General features: G+C 49.9%; 2 protein-coding genes and 1 non-coding gene across 14 annotated transcripts; 2 read left to right on the top strand and 1 right to left on the bottom strand.

Moving 5' to 3' along the window:
- Positions 1 to 4: 4 nt before the first annotated feature.
- PCYOX1 (prenylcysteine oxidase 1) lies at positions 5 to 4,422 on the bottom strand. The gene is made up of 6 exons (XM_030509839.1): positions 4,306 to 4,422; positions 4,029 to 4,235; positions 2,855 to 3,029; positions 2,172 to 2,383; positions 1,776 to 1,928; positions 5 to 1,440 (listed from the first exon to the last, which is right to left on the bottom strand). Exons 1-6 carry the CDS (start codon positions 4,397 to 4,399, stop codon positions 782 to 784), a joined length of 1,500 nt encoding a protein of 499 aa, XP_030365699.1. The 5' UTR covers positions 4,400 to 4,422; the 3' UTR covers positions 5 to 781.
- An 81-nt stretch (positions 4,423 to 4,503) lies between these two features.
- Positions 4,504 to 4,574, top strand: TRNAG-CCC. Its single transcript has one exon. It is a non-coding gene; the product is annotated as a tRNA-Gly (tRNA).
- A 186-nt stretch (positions 4,575 to 4,760) lies between these two features.
- On the top strand, positions 4,761 to 19,891 carry TIA1 (TIA1 cytotoxic granule associated RNA binding protein). 12 transcript variants are annotated; one of them, XM_030509861.1, is made up of 14 exons: positions 4,761 to 4,921; positions 9,151 to 9,247; positions 9,706 to 9,804; positions 10,312 to 10,366; positions 11,741 to 11,828; positions 12,587 to 14,586; positions 14,883 to 14,951; positions 15,439 to 15,514; positions 15,901 to 16,009; positions 16,927 to 17,022; positions 17,112 to 17,196; positions 17,754 to 17,877; positions 18,299 to 18,438; positions 18,943 to 19,891. In XM_030509861.1, the coding sequence occupies exons 8-14, from the start codon at positions 15,461 to 15,463 to the stop codon at positions 19,064 to 19,066; spliced, it is 732 nt and encodes a 243-aa protein (XP_030365721.1). In that variant the 5' UTR covers positions 4,761 to 4,921; positions 9,151 to 9,247; positions 9,706 to 9,804; positions 10,312 to 10,366; positions 11,741 to 11,828; positions 12,587 to 14,586; positions 14,883 to 14,951; positions 15,439 to 15,460; the 3' UTR covers positions 19,067 to 19,891. The 12 variants fall into 12 exon arrangements, 11 of the variants coding, with proteins under 11 accessions (XP_030365721.1, XP_030365722.1, XP_030365718.1 ...); XM_030509864.1 differs by having other exon boundaries at positions 4,776 to 4,921; positions 9,706 to 9,799; positions 12,587 to 14,589; XM_030509863.1 differs by having other exon boundaries at positions 4,776 to 4,921; positions 9,706 to 9,799.
- Positions 19,892 to 20,103: the final 212 nt, after the last annotated feature.

Below are 20,103 nucleotides of genomic sequence, written 5' to 3' on the forward strand. Positions count from 1 at the left end.
TCTTTTTTTTACCACTCTGTTTTTAATTCAATTAAAGTTCAATACAAGGTGCCAAGTGCTTTCTCCAGCCATTTGTAAGGGCAATATTCAGACACAATTGAGGTATGTCAGCATTATTAGAGGCAGTTATGGGACACAAACTCTTCTCATCTAAATTATTCATGCTTTTAAACCTTAATAAAGCAAAGGACAAGGGTGGTTTTGACTACTTCCAGCCCATTTTAGCAACTCATGCCCTCCCAGCAGACCAATACCCCAAACCCATAAGCTCCAGTACTTGTTCTGGAAGCAAATTAGGAACACAGCCCCAGTTTCCACCACACTAACAGGAATAACAACTTGATAAACCCTTCACAAAATAGCTGAGGTGGAGAGATTTACAGTCAAGAAGTTGACATTCCCTCCCTGAAACACTGAGAGAGGGAAGGTGATGTGCCTTCATCGCAGTAATCCCAGTGATGCAGATCCTGAGTTTGGTGGACTTCTTCCCACGGAGGGTGTTTTGGGGTTAACATGGCATTTAAAACTACTTCTTTCATCTCACACAGAGATGATAGATGGAGGAGTTTTCTCAAGGAAGGGCCAGAGGAATTTGCTTGGGGAAGGGCCAGTTTGCACGGGAAAGCTTCCTCTGTCATTCTAGTCCATCTTGAGCTGGCTGCATGTCCCCTCTTGGAGGGCTAAGCAAAAACTTCCTCATTCATTAGCTCTAACTGTGGTTAAACAGCTACAATACACGATCCGTAGCTCCGGCTGCTTCCAGCCATTGGCTCCGTGAGGCTCAAAGCTCCGTTTTCAGCTTCTCATGCAAACCCTCCTGGTCGATCTTGTCGCTGTTGCCGTACCAGCGGTGGTAAGCCAGCAGGGCGGCGTTTTTGGCAGCGACGGCACTCATCTCCATGGCGCTGGCCGCTCGCTCGATGCCGTTCAGGTAGTAGATGTTGTCATGGAGGATGACAGGAGGGCACTTCTCAGGGGGGCTGTAGTCGGGATAGGCCAACCACGTCTTCACCTTGACAGAATCATACGAGGAGAAAAGCAGGTTAAGCTGCTCCTTGGTGAGCACGTCCTTGGAAAACGTCTTCCAGATGGCAGATTGCAAGGACGCTTTTCCTTCATCGCCTCCATCCTCCACGGGAGACACCACCTCCAGGCTGTAGATGAACAGTTTGGGATTCTCCATAGTGAAGATGGCACTGAAACTAAAAGCCTCTGGGTCCTCGTAACCGAAGAAGGAGGCATTTAATCGACCGTGCACGAACGTTACCACAACCCTGTGGTAAAGGTTTGGGAACTCAGGGACAGGAGGGTCGAAGTTCTTGAAGGTGATGTTGGCCATTTCGTGGTTGAGCGGAGCAGCAATGACAACGATGTCGTACGTGTCCCCTGTCAGTCCTGATGTAGTGTTGTACGTCACCTGGTAGAGCTTTACGGGGTCCCCTGGGGGAGAAAAGCTCCGTTAGCTCACTCCATGGCAGGAGGGAATCCTGTTTGTCCCTCTAAAAAACATCATTCCTTTAAAATGCCATCACATTGAGGCTACTGATGCCTTGTTGCAGGCTGAAGTAGCTTTATAAACTAGTACCAGCTTAGCTGTGGGAGTGTGGTGAGATGGGACGTTGAGCAGAGCCCTAATTTCATCTTAAAATAACCCCAAGAAAGACCCAATCTGTGGTTTTGGTCTGCCTAGAGCAGTGATGGAGGCCGACGCCGGTCTCCAGCTGCTGGGACGAGCCATTCCCTTCCCCACCAAAGGGAAAGCAAACCCAACTCACCTGTGCGCCTGGGTCTGACTTTTGGCTCTATAGATAGAACCGTACCAGAGACAACTTCAGCTTTCGAGGCATAGAGAAGGCCAGTGCAGACAAGTTTGTTCCCACCTTTTACTGACCAAAGGCCTGATTCCACCCCTGCCAGAGAAACAGCACCTACGAGGGAACCACAATCATTAGAGCGATTCATTTGATGTAGTTTTGTGGAGGGAGCACTTGAAACTGTGGAAAACGAGGGGGGAAAACATCTTTTTGGGGCACAGAGGGTGCTGAAGGCCAGGGCTAAGCAGGTTGGCAGCACTTTGTTGGGAGTGAAGAAGTAGCCCAGCTTGGGGAGCTGGAATCCTACACTGGTGTGGGATTCTAGCCAACTGGAAGCTTAACCTATGAAATACTCACCTACAAAGCCATTGATTTTGACACCTTGTGCATAATTGACTCTAATGGCCGGGCAAACCACCTCATTTATGAATTTATGGGAGAAGCCAGCTTTCTGCATGGCTTCGTCAATGGTTTGGTTCAGCATCTGGACGAGGTCGTCCCCTCCCAGGGCATGGAGCAGGCGCTCGTTGCTGCTGAAGGCGTAGTCGTGCATCTGGTAGCGATAGATCCTTTAATCAGAGACAAGAAATAAGTGTTCAGTCGCTGTTAGTTACCTTTGTTCCCCTCTGAAGCTGGGGAGGATCTCACAGCGCAGCTCCTGAGAGCCTGACAGCCCTTCATGGAACAGCAGGGCTTGTCCTTCCAGCCAAGTCAGCCTAAGTGGCACAGCCCTAAGTAGACCTGGACCCTCATTATTCATTTACTGATGTTTCCTAAGTTAGGAATTTCATTCTCTTTAGCACCCAGGTGCCAGAGCGTTGGCACATCCCACACCCAACATTCCCACCTCTTGTTATTGCTGTTTGAAGACGACAGCTCTTAACTTGTCCTTTTCCCTTAGAAAACTGATTGATGATGGAGAAAGGGCACCAGAGGCTCCTTTCTCAACAGTGATGGGATGGTTTCACCAATATTTACAGCTCAGCAGCAGGTTTCACCCTTTTCCTGCAGCCTTTTTCCCTACCAGGGGCCAGACCTACCTCATGAACTTGTCCAGGATGTCCTCCACCCACATGTACATCCTCAGGGGGTTGAGCCCGTAGTGCCAGAGGAGCTTGAAGAGGTTGATGATGTACCAGTTGCTCTCCTCGAACACGAACTCCTCCCCGTTATAAATACCTGTGAGGCTGCTGTGCCCTGGGGCAACCGAGAGGCCTCGGGGAGAAAAGGTTATTTAATGAGAGATAGAGCTTGTGCCATAGAAGCATGGAATGGTTTGGGTTGGAAGGGACCTTAAAGCTCATCCAGTTCCAACCCCCTGCCATGGGCAGGGACACCTTCCAGTAGAGCAGGTTGCTCCAAGCCCTGTTCAACCTGGCCTTGAACACTGCCAGGATGGTGTGAAGCCAAACTGTATTACCCCTTGATTTTGGCAGCCTAGCTTTGCGTTGATAAGGGTGACCAATTGACTGGATCCTCGAGAAAGCGGAATTTGTTCTTGACCAGGAGCCAAGCAGTTATTTGCAGTGACTTTTGGACCTTTATGAGGGGATTAATGCATTGCCATGGGGGAGAAGGTGTACCATTTCCATTGGGATACGGGTCCCCTTTTCCTTGGGCAGAGGCTGGGGTACCACAGGGGAAAAGGCTATGAGGGGGTATTGGGGAAGGGGTATTAGGGAAGGATATTGGGGGGAATATGGAGGAAGGATATAAGGGAAGGATACTGGGGGGGATATGAAGGAAGTATATGAGGGGATATTGGGGAGGATATGAGGGAAAGATATTGGGGGGATAGGAAGGAAGGATATGGGGGAGTACTGGGCAAGGATATTGGGGGGGATATGGAGGAAGGATATAGGGGAAGAAAATTGGGGGGGATATGAGGGAAGGATATTGGGGGCATATAAGGGAAGGCTATTGGGGGGATATGAGGGAAGGATGGGGGGGTATTGGGCAAGGATATTGGGGGGATATGGAGGAAGGATATGAGGGAAGGATATTGGGGGGAAGGATATTGGGGAGATAATGACAGGGATACTGGAGAAGTACATTGGGGAAGGGAGGATATGGGGGACACACACACACACTGTGCAAGGAAGGGGGACAACTCAGACTTGTTCCTTATGGGGACGTGCCCATACCAGAGCAGGTGAGCTGGACCCAGCGCACCCCTGTGGGGATGCGTGTGGTGCTTTTGGGGTCCCCACTCACCCAGCTCCTTGACGAAATGCTTCATGTGCAGGTTGAGGGGGTGCAGGACGGACCCCCCCGCCTCGTAGCTGGCGCCCTCCACCTCCAGCGTGGCTAAGCGCCCCCCGACCGCCGCCTTCTCCAGCACCTCCACCCGCACATTCCTCCCGAACTTCTGCCGCAAGAAGTACGCGGCGGCCGCGCCACCGATCCCGCCGCCGACCACGGCTGGAAGAACGGACACCGGTCACCAGCGCTGCCCCTCGCAGCCCGCCCCGCAGCCCTTCCACCGCCGTACCGATCCTGCCGGGGGCATCGCGCTGCTGCGCAAGGCCCGGGACGGGCGAGCAGAGAGCGGCGGCGAGCAGCAGGAGGAGGAGCGGCGCCGCCATAGCGGGACTGGGCGCAGCACCGCCCCGTCAGCGCGTCCCAGCGCCGGGCGGGACCTGCGGGCGGGCGGCGCGCCATGAGGGAGGGCGGCGAACTCATGCCAAGAGCGCCGCTGGTGTAGTGGTATCATGCAAGATTCCCATTCTTGCGACCCGGGTTCGATTCCCGGGCGGCGCAAAATGTTTTAATTCTCATTATTTAACCATTAACCCCTTTCTTTTCACGTTCTCGCCCCTCGGGTGAGGAGGCACCAAACCCCCGGTGCTACCGGGGGATATCGCTTCGGTTACCGGTAACCGGACGCATGCGCTGGAGCGGCGGGAAAGCTTCATCCCGCCGGCTGAGGTGGGCGCATGCGCGTTACCGCCCCCTCCCGGCCGCCCGGGCCCCTTCACCCGCCATCTTGCGAGGAGCGGCGGCGGCGGCATTGTCCGCCGCTCGGGCTGCCCAGGCGCTGACGGGGCGGCGGGGCCGTGAAGAGCTGGGGCGGGCGGTGCCATGGAGGATGAAATGCCCAAGACCCTGTGAGTGGAGGAAGGGGCGAGACCGCCTTTTGTTCCCGGCCCCGCGGGGAGGGGCGGCCCGGGCTCCCCTCACACACGTTCCCTCAGGGCCCGACCGCCGCGATCGGGCCTCCGCGATGGGCGGCGGCGGCTCCTCAGTGCCAACGGGGACTGTTCCATGGTGGGACTGCCCGCTCCCGCTATTCCCGGCCCCTGCGTTGCTTCCCAGTGGTGCTCCCGGCTTCCAGCCCCCCACCCGGGGCTCCCGTGTGGAGGGAAGGGGGTTCGGGACACGTTGATCCCCCCCGGTACTCGCTCCATGTACATTTTAGCGAGGATCTAGCAGGATTTCACCGTTTCCCTCGCACTGCCAGCTCGCAAGGGGGGTGGGGGGTGCCCTGGCCTCGCAGCTGGAGCCTGGTTCAGCAGCTCCATAGAAATAAACGGGGGTTGCCTTTAAAACCGGGTGTTTAAAGCATGCTGCGAGCAGATTGCTTCCCAAAGAACTAATCGTAGCTGTAGGGCAGCTCTTTGACGTGTTAAAATCATAAATTCCTTTAATTACAAGCAACTTCTCCGGCAGTGTTAGGCAGGCGCCCGCCGCTGTCAAGGGATCGGGGCTTTCGAAGCGGCTGTGAAAGGCAGGAGAGCTGTGCACATCATAGGTGTGTGTTTCTCTCCTCTGGAGCGCTTTCCCTTGTTAAGAGCTGAGAAATCACAGCCCAGTGTGTTTCTGTTCCACCTCTGTATAAGCTTTGATCTCTTTCAGTACTGGAGCTGAGGGGAGGAAGGACAGGAAGGAGATGGGAGCTTTCCAAGGCGAGAGGAAAGTTCTGCCTTTGGACAGTGGCTGCATCTCCCCCAAGGGTTGCTCAGTGACGTGGCTGAGTGCAGGAAAACAAGCCCCTTACGTGACTTAAGCCAGCTCCTCTGGGCCAGGCTTTCCTGAGCTCTACACATTCCCTGCGGTTACAATCCCGTTGTCTTTGTAGGGTGTGCATTTTGGGAGCTATTCTTGGTGTCTGCAAACACGGTCAGACCTGTTTGTGTGTTTATTTAGGAAAGTGTTTCTTTCCCCCCATCCCAATGAAGCCGTTGTCTGGAGCCCAGTGGTCTGCTCAAGGGAATGAGTTATCTGTCCTGGAGCACGTGTGGCTCGTTGCACGAACACGGGGCTGGGTTTCTGGGGTGCAGAACTGAGTATGGAGCAATGGACCCAGAATGATGTTCCTTTGAATCGCGCCGAGTGACTTTCTCCACTCATATGGAAGCATTGTCACGAGCTGAATTTCACAGATGAGGTTTAGAATGAGCAGCTCGAAGGAGGAAAGCACAGCTAAAAGTGATCTCATTCCAGCTTGACTCTGTAGTGTGGCTGAGATCTTTGCTCGTGTGAGGATTCCTGTCGCTAGTGCTACAGAAACCCCATCTGGATGTGGGTTACGGGGCTCCCTCCTTGGTTGCAGCATCGTGAGGGGCCTCCAAAGTGGTCTGCGCACCATGTGCCTTTTGCCTTTCGTCCCTTTAGCACCTTCAAGTCGTTTTTCCAGAACAGATTCCTCATGTTCTTGGAAGTAACTTCTTGCATTTGCCGTTTCTTGAAGGGGGACGTTAGAGCCTTGGTGTTTCAGGGCACGTTAGGAGCTGTATTACTCATGTAAATGATTTCCTGGATAGGCAGCTCGTGTTCACGTGGCGCGTTACCTACCTTGAAAGCTGCTTTTCAACGGCAGAGATTATGAATCTGAAGAGCAGTTACAAGGCAGATGGTGTATTTGAATTTACAAAGACCTCTTGTTTGTGTTTTTCACGGAGGTGCTTGCAGGATACGTGTACTTCTCATTTACTCTCTATGTCTGAAAGATGCAGAGGTGCCAACACCCACTAGATTAATGTTACTTCTCAAGATGTATTCCATGTGCAGTGAATAAATGGAGTTGCCTGCATAGTTTGCCTTGTAGAGCATAGTCCTTCATCTGCAAAGAAACATTGGCTGACTTATTAATGAGAATCCAATTAGCAGGAGAGAAGGGGATGGGAAAGGTGCAGGAGACAACAGGAATGCCACACAGGAGAGCTCTCCTGTTCAAGCTGGCAGGGTCGCCTCAGCACCCAGTGATTTCTTGTGTAACTGGTCCTGGCCAAGGTCCGGGTGTGCTGGACCCTGCCCCTGTGTCAGCTGCATGGCAGCAGAGCCACAGCAGAGCTCTGGGGCAGGGTTGAGGTGGTCAAACAGCTCAAGCATAGCACAGAGAGAGTCCATGAGAGGAAATAACACAAGGGATTGTTGCTCGGGGGGGTTACAGCTCTGTGTTTTATCCATCCTGGCATGGTTGATGGCACGGCAGGACTTTGTTTGTCCGCTTTGTGTAGAAGTGAGTAGCTCACATCTAAGAGTGGCTGGAAAGCTGCTCATGGGGGTGCTGATTGATGGAGCTGAACATGAGCAGCTTGTGCCCAGGCAGCCAAGAAGCCACCAGCATCCTGGCCTGGCTCAGCACCAGTGTGGCAGCAGGGCCAGGGCAGTGACTGTCCCCCTGCACTGGGCACTGGTGATGCTGCACCTCGAATCCTGTGTCAGTTCTGGGCCCCTCACTGCAAGAGAGACATTGAGGTGCTGGAGCGGGGCCAGAGAAGGGCACCGGAGCTGGTGAACAATTCCTTCCCCAAAGGGGGGACACCTTGCTACCATTCCTTTGAGGGGGTGCAGTTTGAAAGGTCTGCCCATGCAGAGGTTCATGGGGCTGTCGGAGGTCACTTCCCTACATCCTGCTTTTTCCAGCCAAATCCAGCATTAAGATGGGGAATGCTTCAAGAGATGCCTGTCTGATTAGCAGGGTGAAACTCCAGCGTGAGTGCAAAGGTTCCTGTGTAGGTAAATCTCAGCCACAAATAAACTGTTAATAAACTTAGACCTGGGAGGTCACTTGAGACTCTCATCGCTTTATGTCCTGGCTTATTTATTATCCAAATGGTGCTAAATTGTTTTAAAAAAGAGAAAATAACAAGTCTCAAGTTATGGCTCAGTTGAACTTCATGGCGGGGTAGAATATCTAGAATATCCTGGTTTATCAAGCACAAAGTTAATTGCCTTAATGAAGCACCCTAAACCCTCCTCTGTTTAAGGAAACCTCATCAGAAGTGCAGCGATTACCTGCTTTGTGAGGGAGAGGATGCTTGTGAAGATCTGATACTGGTGTGTGGACTTTAAGAAGGAGAACAACTCTGACTCCTACCTAAAATACTTATTCAGGTTACTAATACAGGGTCATTTCTGACTCAAAACCAGGGGCTGTGTGTCTTGTTCCCCCATTCTCTCTGCTCACTCCAATATCGGAGCATGCTTGTCTCTTCAGGAAGGCTGTTCAGGCCCTTCTGTCAACAGGAGGAGTGCAGCAAGTCCCAGGTTTTGCTGCCTTCTTGTTTTCTTCCAACATCTTTGCAGCTCCTGCATGGAGACAGGCAGGATTCCTGCTTTACTGACGTGGCTCCGGCGGCAGGATTTGGCCAGGGCTCTCGTTGCAGAGGCCGTGGTTCACCACATAACGTTCCTTCGTGGGAAGGTGCTGCCACACCTTCGGAGCTGAGGTTTCTCTGGGTGCTGTTTTTAAAACTCCCGTGACTTGGGCTTTCACAACAACAACAAAAACAACCCCACTTGTGGCTTGAGGAGCAATTTCATTGCCCAGAATGCCAAAATCCCAAATCAGAGCAGGGGTTCACGTTCTGGTTGTGCTCGAGGAGGCTGATGCTTTCAAATGGAAGAGGATGGGGGAATGCCCACACTTGAGCTCGGTTGCCCTTGGTTGTTTCAGGCAGGTGTAATGCTTTCAGATGACAAATCCTTCTTTAAAAGGAACTGACTAAATCTCCTGTCCTGTGCTTGCTAAACATGAGATCGAGCTGCTCAGGCAGCTGGGGAAGTGGCTACATGGGGTTAGCACAACTGCTGTTCCTAGAGGTGGAAATGGGTTTGGTAGGTCGAGTTGTCCACATGTGGCTTTGAACCAGGGTGCTATTTTAGACACACAGACCTTGAGTGGGACCGAGGGCTGAGGACAGGCACTGTGCCACCCGCTGTCACCAAACCATTTCTGCTCCACGACCCAGGATGTAATCCCACCATACACTTCATTTCAGCACCCTAACCTGGTGGGTTGGGTGTTGGGGGGACAGCTTTGGGCCGTGTTTGCTCAGTTATTGACGAGCAGACTCGAGGATGGTGTCTAACTTGGTGTTTGCTCCTATAGATACGTGGGGAACCTGTCAAGAGATGTGACCGAAGCGCTCATCCTCCAGCTCTTCAGCCAGATTGGACCATGCAAAAACTGCAAAATGATAATGGATGTAAGAGCTTTCACCTAATGGTTTTCATGCTTCTCGTAGCTCATGGCCGTGGGCTGTACGTGCATGCTTTGGAATTCCACTGGAAATACAGCATGACCACACTAGTGGGATGTAATAAAGCTGGAGATCACAGTCATGTCCTTTTGCCATCATTTCTGCCTTGTGTCTGATGTTAAATGTAAGGATGGATGGATATTGTGAGAAGGAATGAAGATGTTCATACATGTGGGTGTCTTAGAGGAGATTGAGAAAGTTCTTTGCCATTCTTTAACCTTCCTAAAGCAGAACTGAAACCTCCTCGAGCATCGTTAGTGCTCTGGCTGGGGTGTCTATGTGAGGCAAGAAGGGCTTTCCTCTTTGAGCTGCTTAGATGTAATGAATAAGGAGCTGAGTAGAATAATGAGAGGACAGTTGGAAGAGGGTCGTATCCATAATCCTTTGTTTGTTTCTTTTATCAGACAGCTGGCAACGATCCGTACTGTTTTGTGGAGTTCTATGAGCACCGGCACGCGGCTGCAGCACTGGCTGCTATGAACGGCCGGAAGATAATGGGTAAGGTAAGCTGTCATGTCTACAGGGTGAGTTGGAGTTGCAAAACAGGCTGTCTCAGGGGGTGTGGGTGACAGATCTGTGGGTGAAATACCACTTGAGACAAAGCGGATGCACTGCAAATATTAGGCACGTGGTTTGGGCAGAGGGCTTAACGTGCCACGAGTGAGAACAAGTTGTTACAGGAAGAACACAGAGGGAGGTGGGGATGTAGAACTAGAGACAGTGGGTGCAATGAGTGTTTTAGCTCTGCCAACCTTATCAGCATAATGTTCCCTCTCCCCCTGCAAAAAACCCACTCAACCAAACCAAATCCCCAGAGCAGATCTGCTTCTTGTCTTTGCTTTTAACCGGTGAAACACAGTTTGGCAGAGCAAACCTTCTCCCAAGCAGTATGTCTTAAACTTGAGCTTCCACCCCAAACTGGTGCCCCTGTAGCATTAGAACAAAGTGCTGGGGGTGTCTGAGCTTAGCCAGGATTTGCTTGATCTAACGTGAGCAACTAATGCTTGCAGGAGGTTAAAGTCAACTGGGCGACGACCCCCAGCAGCCAGAAGAAAGATACCAGCAGTAAGTGTTGCTTGTGCTTTGACTACCTGTTTGATTTGTATGAGTACTTTTTAAACCTAAGCAGTAAGCATCATACAATTAGAAACAGTAACGTTTTGATCGTAATCCTAAGATGTTGTTGGATGTGTTTGTGTTAATAAACTTAAGAACAAATCTAATCTTTGTCATCAGGTAGTACCGTTGTCAGTACACAGCGTTCACAAGGTAATTGTGTCTTCTTAAACATAAAATGAAATGTCACCAGGGTTATTCACTAACCACCTGAAGCTCTGTGTGGGGGTTTTGTTCCTTATGAATTTCTTTTGGTTTATGGAAAGACTTCCCTTTCATTTCCCTGTAGTATCAGAAAGCAATATAGTGTCCACTGTTCTGGTGCTAGTCTGTAGCAGTTGGTTGTGAGTGTAGTAGTTAAAACCACAAAGCCCCTTAACCCCTGCTGTCGAGGCAGTGTAGCTGGCTCCCTGTGAGGTGTGTGCTCCTGCAGACAGGCTCCTCAGGGGTATCTAGACTTCCAAAATCAGGTTCCATTGCTCACAGCAAGCCTGGCCAGCTTTGAATTTCTATAGACCAGTGGGGCTCATCTACATCAGCAGCTGAGGAGGCTGGAGAGTTTCATACCTGGCAGGTTACAAAGAAGTCTGTGTATCACTAGGATAGGATGTGACACATCGATTGTAGTGGAAAACACCTTAGGTGCAGGCCTTTAGTTTTGCTTTAGTGCATGTTTTTTATGGCTCTGATCCAAATTGAAGGGATCCCTGTTTCCATTCCCCTACCTTCAGTCTTATTTCACTCGTGGATTCACAGCCATTGAATTCCCATGGTGTGTTGGCTGGGCAACCAAAACTGGTGGCTTTTGAGAACCCAAAATTCTTATAACAGCAAACTGTTGCAATGCAGGGTCATTTTTTGAGTTGTTCTTCATGACCTATGGTGTTAACCTGGGCGTTGTGGCCAGGTTCAAAATGCTCTGGAACAAGAGTTACCCCTGTCCTGAAACCTGAGTTTGAATACCTAGGGATCTCCTGCCGTGTCAAAGCATAACACTAGTGTGTGGAGAGATTCCCCTGTAGTCTTGACACGTTCAATAAATAGTTTAAGACTAAGTAATAGTTTAAGATTGTGCAGTAAATGCTGGCTGCTCTGAAAAGCAGTTTCTAAAATACAAGCCGTAAATGCCACGTGTTGCTGTAGTAGCCTTAAAATCCCTGCCTTTGTAGCACTGCCAAGCAAAGGATCTCTTAGGAACAGCAGTAAATTCTGTTTCATAGTAAACTAGTCTTCATGTAGTTTTCAATCATAGCTGGGAAGCGTGTTCAGGTGCCACCTTCCAACCTTAAAATCCTTCTTTTTGTCTCTTTTCTTCCCCAAAAGACCATTTCCACGTCTTTGTCGGAGACCTCAGCCCAGAAATTACAACCGAAGACATAAAAGCAGCTTTCGCACCGTTTGGAAGAATATCGTAAGTCATTTCTTAGGGCAAATAAAGTAAAAAGTTTATCTCTCCTAAATGGAGGCAGCCTTATGTTTCAGTAAGTAAAACAGGAGAGTTGGTGCAGTGCAGGATTCACCTCTTCATCCAGCGGCTTGAGCGTGAGCGGTCAGGCGTGAGGCAGGGACCTGGAACCCAAAGCCTTTAGAGTAGTTTGTTCTGCTTTCCTAGAAAGGTCGCATCCAACTTGCTTTGGTTTTATACTCCTTGCCTCATTTGGCAAAGCAACGCCAGAAAAAACTGACTCCTAAACCTGGGGTTTGCATTCCCCTCTCGGTGATCGCATCAGCACCACGCTGGACAGTCCGTGACCGAGTCCGTTTGCACGTTCACATCGTGTGAGGCTTTAGTTTCTTTGTTAGCCGTGGTGTGCCAGCCACCCGTAGCCAAAGTTAAATTCCCATTGCCCACAAAATGAACCTTTTTTAGCACCAGCCTCATTGGGGCACCCGGAGGCTGCAGTTAGAGCGGCCTCAAAGCGTTCAGCGCTGGGTCACTGTAAGCCCTTGACCCGAAGGGCTCAAGCCAAAGCCATGGGGCATGTCGGGTCAAGGAGCTGCCCTCGTCGCAGCGGTGCAGAGCGATGGTGTAGCCAGTGAACGTGTTGCAAAGGGGGAATGGTGCTCACAAGTCTCCACCTGCTAGTTTGTTGTACTGAGGGTGTAGCTGAGTAAGGAGCGGTTCGTTCATTCCATCCTCCAAACGTAAACCATTAATTTTCCTTGTAGCGTTGTCTGTACTGGACATTGAAGTTTCTTGATGGTGATGTAAGAGAACATAGAGTGCTTTGGAGTGTTGGGTAGTGAACATTTAATTGAAGTAAGTTTGTTTTTTGTTTGTCTTTTTTCCCCCTCAGAGTCCAGTGTATTACTCTTTTAATGCCAGCTTGATTTCCTCCTTATGATAAGGTTTTGAAAACAAAATGTGATCTGAATGTGACTTGCTTCAGACAACTGTAACGCTTGACTGCATCTTTTGTAATTGTCATCTAGGAAGTGCAGAGGGTTGGACTCCTAAGGAGAGTCACTTTATCCTCTGGCCAAATGTGGTCTGGATGGAAGGGATGAGGGGCTCTAAAGTCGAGCCGAGCTGCTGGAATGAGTGTGAGAGGGAGGCAGGAATAGGTGGCCGCGCCGGTGGGACTGCGGTGGAGCTGTGAGAGTTTCCCCTCCCCGAGTCAGCGCTGGGTGTCTGAGGTTCAAAATGGACAGTCACCCTTAACAAATGACCCTTAAAACATCCCAGACCCCCTCCTGAGGCCAAAGCAAATCTGAATGTTGGCTGGGTGAGTATAAAATCACAGTGACCATCAGCCCACGGTCCAGATTTGTGGGGCTGTGGCTGTTGTCCCATCTTTTCTAGCAGAGCTTTTTGGACGCAGAGCTGTTGCTGCGTGCTGGTGACAGGGAAGGGCGAGCGATGCTCTTGCTTATGGTGGGGCACTCGTGGCTTGCCCTGCCTCAACCTGACTCTCCAAAGTGAAACTCAAGTTCTTTTCCTCCCCCAAAAGCAGCAGATTAAGAATTAGCCCTGCAATGACTCTTTAGAACTCTTGTTCCAAAAGCGAGGGGTTAAATAAAGCCAAAGATTTTCTACTTGTTCAATTTGCACCAGGAAAAACATTGCTACTGTCTCTTAAGTGGTGGAGTGAAGTTACTTTGACTTTACCTGTTCTTCATCAGTGCCTGGTTTCTGGAAATGTGGTGCTAATGGAATATTTCCTGATTATTTTTTCTTTTATTACTATTTTTGTTAACATTGTTGGTGCTAAACTGAGCTTTTTGTTCCCTTAATGACACCAAGGTTGAACTACTGCATGATTAGCGCATAAGAACTGTTGGTAATTCTTTGCATCTGGGGGTTTTAATCACTGTAAAAGCACACTTTCATTGTGGTTTCCTTTTATGCTTGCTGTATGCATGTTTTCACTTGTTCTCAAGTCTTTATTTTCAAAGTTTTCAGTTGAGGGTAAGTAGAGATGAGTTTTTCCCCCCCCTCTCCCTCTATAGGCTCTTCAGAGCAAACCCATCTAAGATAAGCAAAGTGCCTCTTCTCAAGCAATTTGTAACGTATTACCCCAATTCTAACCTAACCCAGGAAGGGGAGAAATAAAAAGGGGGAAGGGGCAATGGGGGTCTCACAAAGAGAAGGGAAAGAACATTTCTGCTGTAGCTTTGGGTGAGGTATTTTCCCGGGGGCCTCCGGTGATGGTGTCAGCGCTCTGGGCTCAATTAGACTTAAGATGCAGCATTTCCAGTTACCATAAGGCTTAAAAAAGCTTAAACCCTCCATCCTGAGCATAACAAACCTCTTCATTGTGACTTTCCTTGCCAGTCTCTGAATGCTAAACATCGTGCACATGTTAACACTGTAGTTTCTCTGCCCCCACCCCTATTATTTTACACAGCCGTAAGTGACATTGCATGACTTTCTGACTGGTTTTATGTTGTTTCTGTTCTTTTCATGCCTGTCTGTGTGGGGCAAAGGAGGGGAGGAGAGGGTGGCCTGTGGTACACGAGAGGAGCTCGCCCCTTGGCTGGCGTGTCCACAGATTGCCTGAGGAACAGGGTAGAATGGCATTCCAGGAGTGGGGTTTTAGCTCTTGTAGCTGGGTTCTCTTTTTAACTCAATCTCAAATAATAGGGCTCTGGTTATTTTGCAGAGTGTCTCTGAAGAATGGACAGAATTGCCATGGCTAACTACAAGCTACAGTTCACAGTGGACAAACGTTGTAGTTTTCTTATTTACTTTTATAAACTTTCAGTTGTTTTTTTTGTTCCTTTCTTTCACTTTTCTTTCTTGCTTTCCTTCTCGTTTTTGTTTTGTTCCCCCCCTCCTCCTCCTCTCTCGTAGTTTCCGATCAGTCCTGTGTGATTGCTGTTGTGCAAATGCGCTTTAAATGACGTGTGATCTTGTAGTTTTTCTCCTTTTTTTTTTTTTGTGTGTGTTTTTAAGACATGAATGTTTCAGTGTTTGAGTTTTCTTCAATAATTTCTGAAAATATCAATCTCTCAAAATTTACAGCTGCCCACAGGCCAAAAAGGGGGTAACGAATTGACCCGAGAAAATTAAAGAATTCAGTTAACAGGCGACGTATGCCTTTTAATTCCTATCTTTTATTCCTTTCTTTCTATTTAATACTTTGAATTAGAAGGTAGAAATGTGTTGGCAAATGAATTAAAGATTGCATGATTAAAGAGAGCCCTTGAGCTCGTGTTAGTCAGCTACGTGCTGTAAAGTGATTCTTTGGACTAGCTGCTTTGACCGTGGTTTTGTGTCTTTTTAACAGTCTGTAAAAGCATTTGGAAGCGGGGGCCAACTGTTGTAAAGTACATTAGAGAAGCTCTTGATTTGCATGTTTACACGATTTTAAGTTTAATTTTGCTACTACCTGCCAAAGCATTCGTAAAGTTCTGTTTAGAAAAGAAGCCTTTTGCTTTGACTGTGTTGCTGGTGCAATAAACAGTTGACGTTAGTAAAGGTGAAACGTGAAGATAAGGCGTAGGTGTGACTCAGGTTGTCGTTTTTAGGAGGCTCGGGTGGGGAAGGCGCTGAACTGGGTCTTGTTTCTGCTTTTTAGAGATGCACGTGTGGTTAAGGACATGGCAACGGGAAAATCTAAAGGATATGGCTTCGTGTCCTTCTTCAATAAATGGGTAAGCTGCGGCGCGAGCTCCGGGGTCCCCAAAAAGCAGACAGTGATTTGCAGCAGCCACTATGGGGACGGAGCATTGCTGGTCCCGCTCCCTTCTCTTCTGTCTGCAAGGGGAATGCTTTTCTCTCCCTTTGCCACAACGCTCTGCTGTTGCTTTAATGTTTCTAAACACAAGGGACATCCAAATGGATGATGTACTGAGGTGATAGAGTGACAACCAAGAGGGTCTTAGGCCTCGCCATGTCTTTTGCCCTGCCGAAATCTGCTTCCTTTAGAGTAGGATTTCTTCCAGCACATCACAATTGTCGGCCAGGGGCATTAGTTCGGCTCTATCACAAAAGGAAGAGATGCCAACAACAGGTTTTCTTCTCTCCCTCTGATGGACAGGACGCAGAGAATGCGATTCAGCAGATGGGTGGTCAGTGGCTCGGTGGAAGGCAAATCAGAACGAACTGGGCGACGAGAAAACCTCCGGCTCCAAAGACTACCTTTGAATGTAGGTTCTCAAATCCTGTGTTCAGTTCTGGGCCTCTCACTCCAAGAGAGACATTGAGGTGCTGGAGCGGGGCCAGAGAAGGGCACCGGAGCTGGTGCAGGGCCTGGAGCACAAGTGTGATGAGGAACAGCTGAGGGGCCTGGGGGGTTTAGTCTGGAGAAGAGAAGGCTCAGGGGGGACCTTATCGCTCTCTACAACTGCCTGACAGGAGGATGGAGCCAGGAGGGGGCTGGTCTCTGCTCCCAAGGAACAAGGGATGGGACAAGAGGAAACAGCCTCAAGCTGCACCAGGGGAGGTTTAGATGGAGCTGAGGAACAATTCCTTCCCCAGAGGGTGCTCAGGCATTGGAACAGGCTGCCCAGGGCAGGGCTGGAGTCACCGTCCCTGCAAGTGTTCACACCCCGTGTAGCCAAGGCCCTCAGTGCCATGGGTTAGTGGTGGCCTTGGCAGTGCTGGGGAATGGTTGGACTCGATGAGCTTAAAGCTCTTTTCCAACCTAGTTCATTCCATGATTCTCCCTTATTCATGTCTTTGCCAACCTCCAGCTGTGCCCGTAAGGAGGAAGAGAAAAGGGCGAGCTTCAGCCTTGGAGATAGTGGGAGAAGGGAAAGAGGATGCTAAAGACTAACATGACTATGGTGACTCTAGTACCGCTGCAGGGGGAGTTTCTCATGGCTCCTGCACACTTGCTTTCTCTCCAGAGCACCAGGAGCTTTTTAACTCCACTCCCTTGCTTTTAGGGCTTGACACAAAGTGGGACTGCATCAAATTTCATCAGAGACATCCTAAATTAGGTGTATGGGACCTGTTTGATAGGTGTTGGCAGGTCATGCTCCACATCTCGCTCTGGTCAGGATTAGAATTCCTCCATAATGTCTGTCTGATCCACTAAAGAACTCTGTAAAATCTCTTTAAGCAAACGCCAAACAACTGTCTTATGACGATGTGGTCAATCAGTCCAGCCCCAGCAACTGCACCGTGTACTGTGGAGGTGTCACCTCGGGACTCACAGGTACCGTGGCTTCAAACTACAGTCGCATGGAGCGTGGTGAATAACACTACAGTCACCTCACTTGGCTGCTCTGTTTCTTCCTGCTCCAGAGCAGCTGATGCGCCAGACCTTTTCTCCCTTTGGGCAGATCATGGAAATCCGAGTCTTCCCAGATAAAGGCTACTCCTTTGTACGGTAGGCTCTGGGTGGATGAAGGTGGTGAAAATGATGGCATCTCACATGCTTTTGGGGCTGTGGTGCGTGGCTGGGTGGGTGTGAAAGCTTCACAGCAGCCTGGTCTGAGGAGGGAGTTAGGGCTTGTGGCATCAAGAAGGAAAACCCCTTGGCCCAGCCTAAACTGGTGCAGAGCCCTTCACGTAGGAGATTTGTCTGTTCCTTGGGCATAATTTAACAGCAGAGGCAGACAGTTAAGCTTGAGAGTCTTTCCCCAAAGCATCCTCATCTCTGTTGTTGAGGCTTCAGATAATAAAAACCAATTGTAAACTGATTTACTGTCCTTGCTGCTGAATGTCCTGATTTATTTAGGGATGATTATGACCTTGAGGCAGGAAAAACAACACTGAGACAGTGAAAAAGGCCTCATGATCCCTCCGTGGAGGGGATGGGAGAAGGATTCTGTGTCCGGGCTGGTGTTCATCACATCCCAGATCCAAGCAGAGCTGTCTGGGGATTCCTGCTGGCACTTCCACACCGAGGTGGTTGTTTATGTTGGCACAACTTCTGTTCCACAGGTTTAACTCTCACGAGAGCGCCGCGCATGCGATTGTGTCCGTCAATGGAACCACTATAGAAGGACACGTAGTGAAGTGCTTCTGGGGCAAGGAGACGCCAGACATGGTCAATCCAGTCCAGCAGGTCAGGACCTCTACACATGAGGGCTTTGCTCTTTAGTCTTTGCTAGGAACTCATTAAGGGACTGTAAAATCCATCTGGGTGCCAGCTAGAGACTTGACATAACACATGTCACTTATGTTATGGCTTATTTCATAGAATCCCAGACTGATTTGGGTTGGAAGAGACCTCAAAGCTCCTCCAGTTCCAACCCCCTGCCATGGGCAGGGACACCTTCCACTAGAGCAGGTTGCTCCAAGCCCCTGTGTCCAACCTGGCTATTAAACACTCATTAAAGAGGGGTGTCCAACCAAGCATCCATCTCTGTGGCCGTTCTGGTGTCATCGTAGCAGTCGGCCCCCCCTCAAAGAGGGTCTCTGGGCTGTGTGTGTCCCACCAGTTGACATAAACCACCATGTAACACGCGGGTGCTCTCCCCTTGCAGAACCAGGTGGGCTACCCGCCAGCGTATGGGCAGTGGGGGCAGTGGTACGGCAGTGCCCAGATCGGGCAGTACGTGCCCAACGGCTGGCAGGTCCCTGCCTACGGCGTGTACAGCCAGGCGTGGAATCAGCAGGGCTTTAGGTGAGTATTTGGGCTTTGTGGGAGGGGGATATTCCAAGTACACAAACTGCAAGGCACCCTGATGCTTTATTATATAGAATCCCAGACTGGTTTGGGTTGGAAGGGACCTTAAAGCTCCTCCAGTCCCAACCCCCTGCCACGGGCAGGGACACCTTCCACTAGAGCAGGTTGCTCCAAGCCCCTGTGTCCAACCTGGCCTTGAACACTGCCAGGGATGGGGCAGCCACAGCTTCTCTGGGCACCCTGTGCCAGCGCCTCAGCACCCTCACAGGGAAGAGCTTCTGCTTTATCTCCAACCTGAACTCCCCCTGTTTCAGTTTGAACCCATCACCCCTTGTCCTATCACTCCAGTCCCTGATGAAGGTCCCTCTCCAGCATCCTTGTACCCCCTTTCAGACACTGGTGCTTTGATTTGGGATGGGATTTGGATCCACCACCCCCCCATTCTGCATTCCCTTCTCCTTCATTACCAACTCACCTCCTAACGCACCATTTCCCCAACAGCCAGACACAGTCTTCAGCGGCGTGGATGGGCGCTAACTACAGTGTGCAGCCACCGCAGGGGCAGAACGGGAGCGTGATCACCAACCAAACGGGATACCGTGTGGCAGGGTTTGAAACACCCTGAGGGAGGGAGGAGAGCCCCGGAGGTGTGTCACCACCAGGATTTATCCCATCGAGCGTTGGATGCCATGTATTTATTTAAGCAAGAGGAGAAAAACGGGGTTTGGGAGGGGGGAGAGGGAAGAAAAAGGAAAAAAACCCACAACAAAAGGGCGTTTTTGGATCCTGAAATTATCATCCCCATTGTTTAAAAACCCAAACAGAATCCCACGCCACGAGATGCTGGATATCCGCTGACTTTTGCCTTCTTTTTCCTCCTTTCTGTGCTTCTTAAACCCCTGCGGGTTTGGAAACGCAGCCGAACGCAGGGACTTCTGCCGCCAGGAACCGGGGGGCAGCACATTGCACAACGTTGAACCTTTTTTGGGGTTTCTTGGTTGGTTTTCTTGGCTTTCCTGGGAAGCAGCGTGTGCCCTTGGCCTTCCCAACGCTTCCCACCAGTGTATTATAAACCGTTGTACAAAACCCATACTTAACAAACACAACAATGAAGCCAAAAGCGTGTGAATCCTGAAGCCTTTTAAACACGCCTCTTGTACAAAGCCTCCGTCTCTCCACTTTTGTTACACTGGGGTTGGGGGGGGGTTATTTTTTGATGCTAAATTATTGATTTACATCATTTTTATAGCTCCATGTCTCTCGCAGGGTGGGCTCAGCCTCAGCTCTGCTCCCCTCAGCTCCCAGGGACAGCGGGACTCCTGTTTTCACTATAACATGAAGGCAGGTTCTCGGTTTCTTTATTGGTTGGGTTCTTTTTTTACTGATTTCTACATCAACATGTACCGGTTCTGTAAAATATTTTAGCAAATTAAGATTTTGCACAACCATTTGTACGTCTCCTTCTTTAAAAGGTAGGACACAAAGTCCTTCACACGTGATTTCTGCCTCACATAGTCCCTTTTCATTCGTTTTCTGCTCTGTGGATGTTGAATATGTGCTCTGGGAAGAACGTGCCTCCTTGCTTCGTGTTGAATAATGGTATAAAACTGCCCTTAGTAGTGGAAGGTGACCAGGGCTCTTGTTTTTGGCACTGTTTAAAGG

Source organism: Strigops habroptila, chromosome 21 (assembly GCF_004027225.2).
Source record: "Strigops habroptila isolate Jane chromosome 21, bStrHab1.2.pri, whole genome shotgun sequence".
Taxonomy (NCBI): Eukaryota; Metazoa; Chordata; class Aves; order Psittaciformes; family Psittacidae; genus Strigops; species Strigops habroptila.

Excerpts from the sequence above, each read along its gene's own strand:
- PCYOX1 (XM_030509839.1), bottom strand. The coding sequence starts at position 4,399 with ATGGCGGCGCCGCTCCTCCTCCTGCTGCTCGCCGCCGCTCTCTGCTCG. Across the intron at positions 4,236-4,305 it reads CGATGCCCCCGGCAGGATCG|CCGTGGTCGGCGGCGGGATC; the intron begins GTACGGCGGTGG and ends CCGTTCTTCCAG. Across the intron at positions 1,929-2,171 it reads CAAAATCAATGGCTTTGTAG|GTGCTGTTTCTCTGGCAGGG; the intron begins GTGAGTATTTCA and ends GTTCCCTCGTAG.
- TIA1 (XM_030509858.1), top strand. The coding sequence starts at position 4,896 with ATGGAGGATGAAATGCCCAAGACCCT. Across the intron at positions 11,829-15,438 it reads GCACCGTTTGGAAGAATATC|AGATGCACGTGTGGTTAAGG; the intron begins GTAAGTCATTTC and ends TCTGCTTTTTAG. Across the intron at positions 17,023-17,111 it reads TGTCACCTCGGGACTCACAG|AGCAGCTGATGCGCCAGACC; the intron begins GTACCGTGGCTT and ends TTCCTGCTCCAG.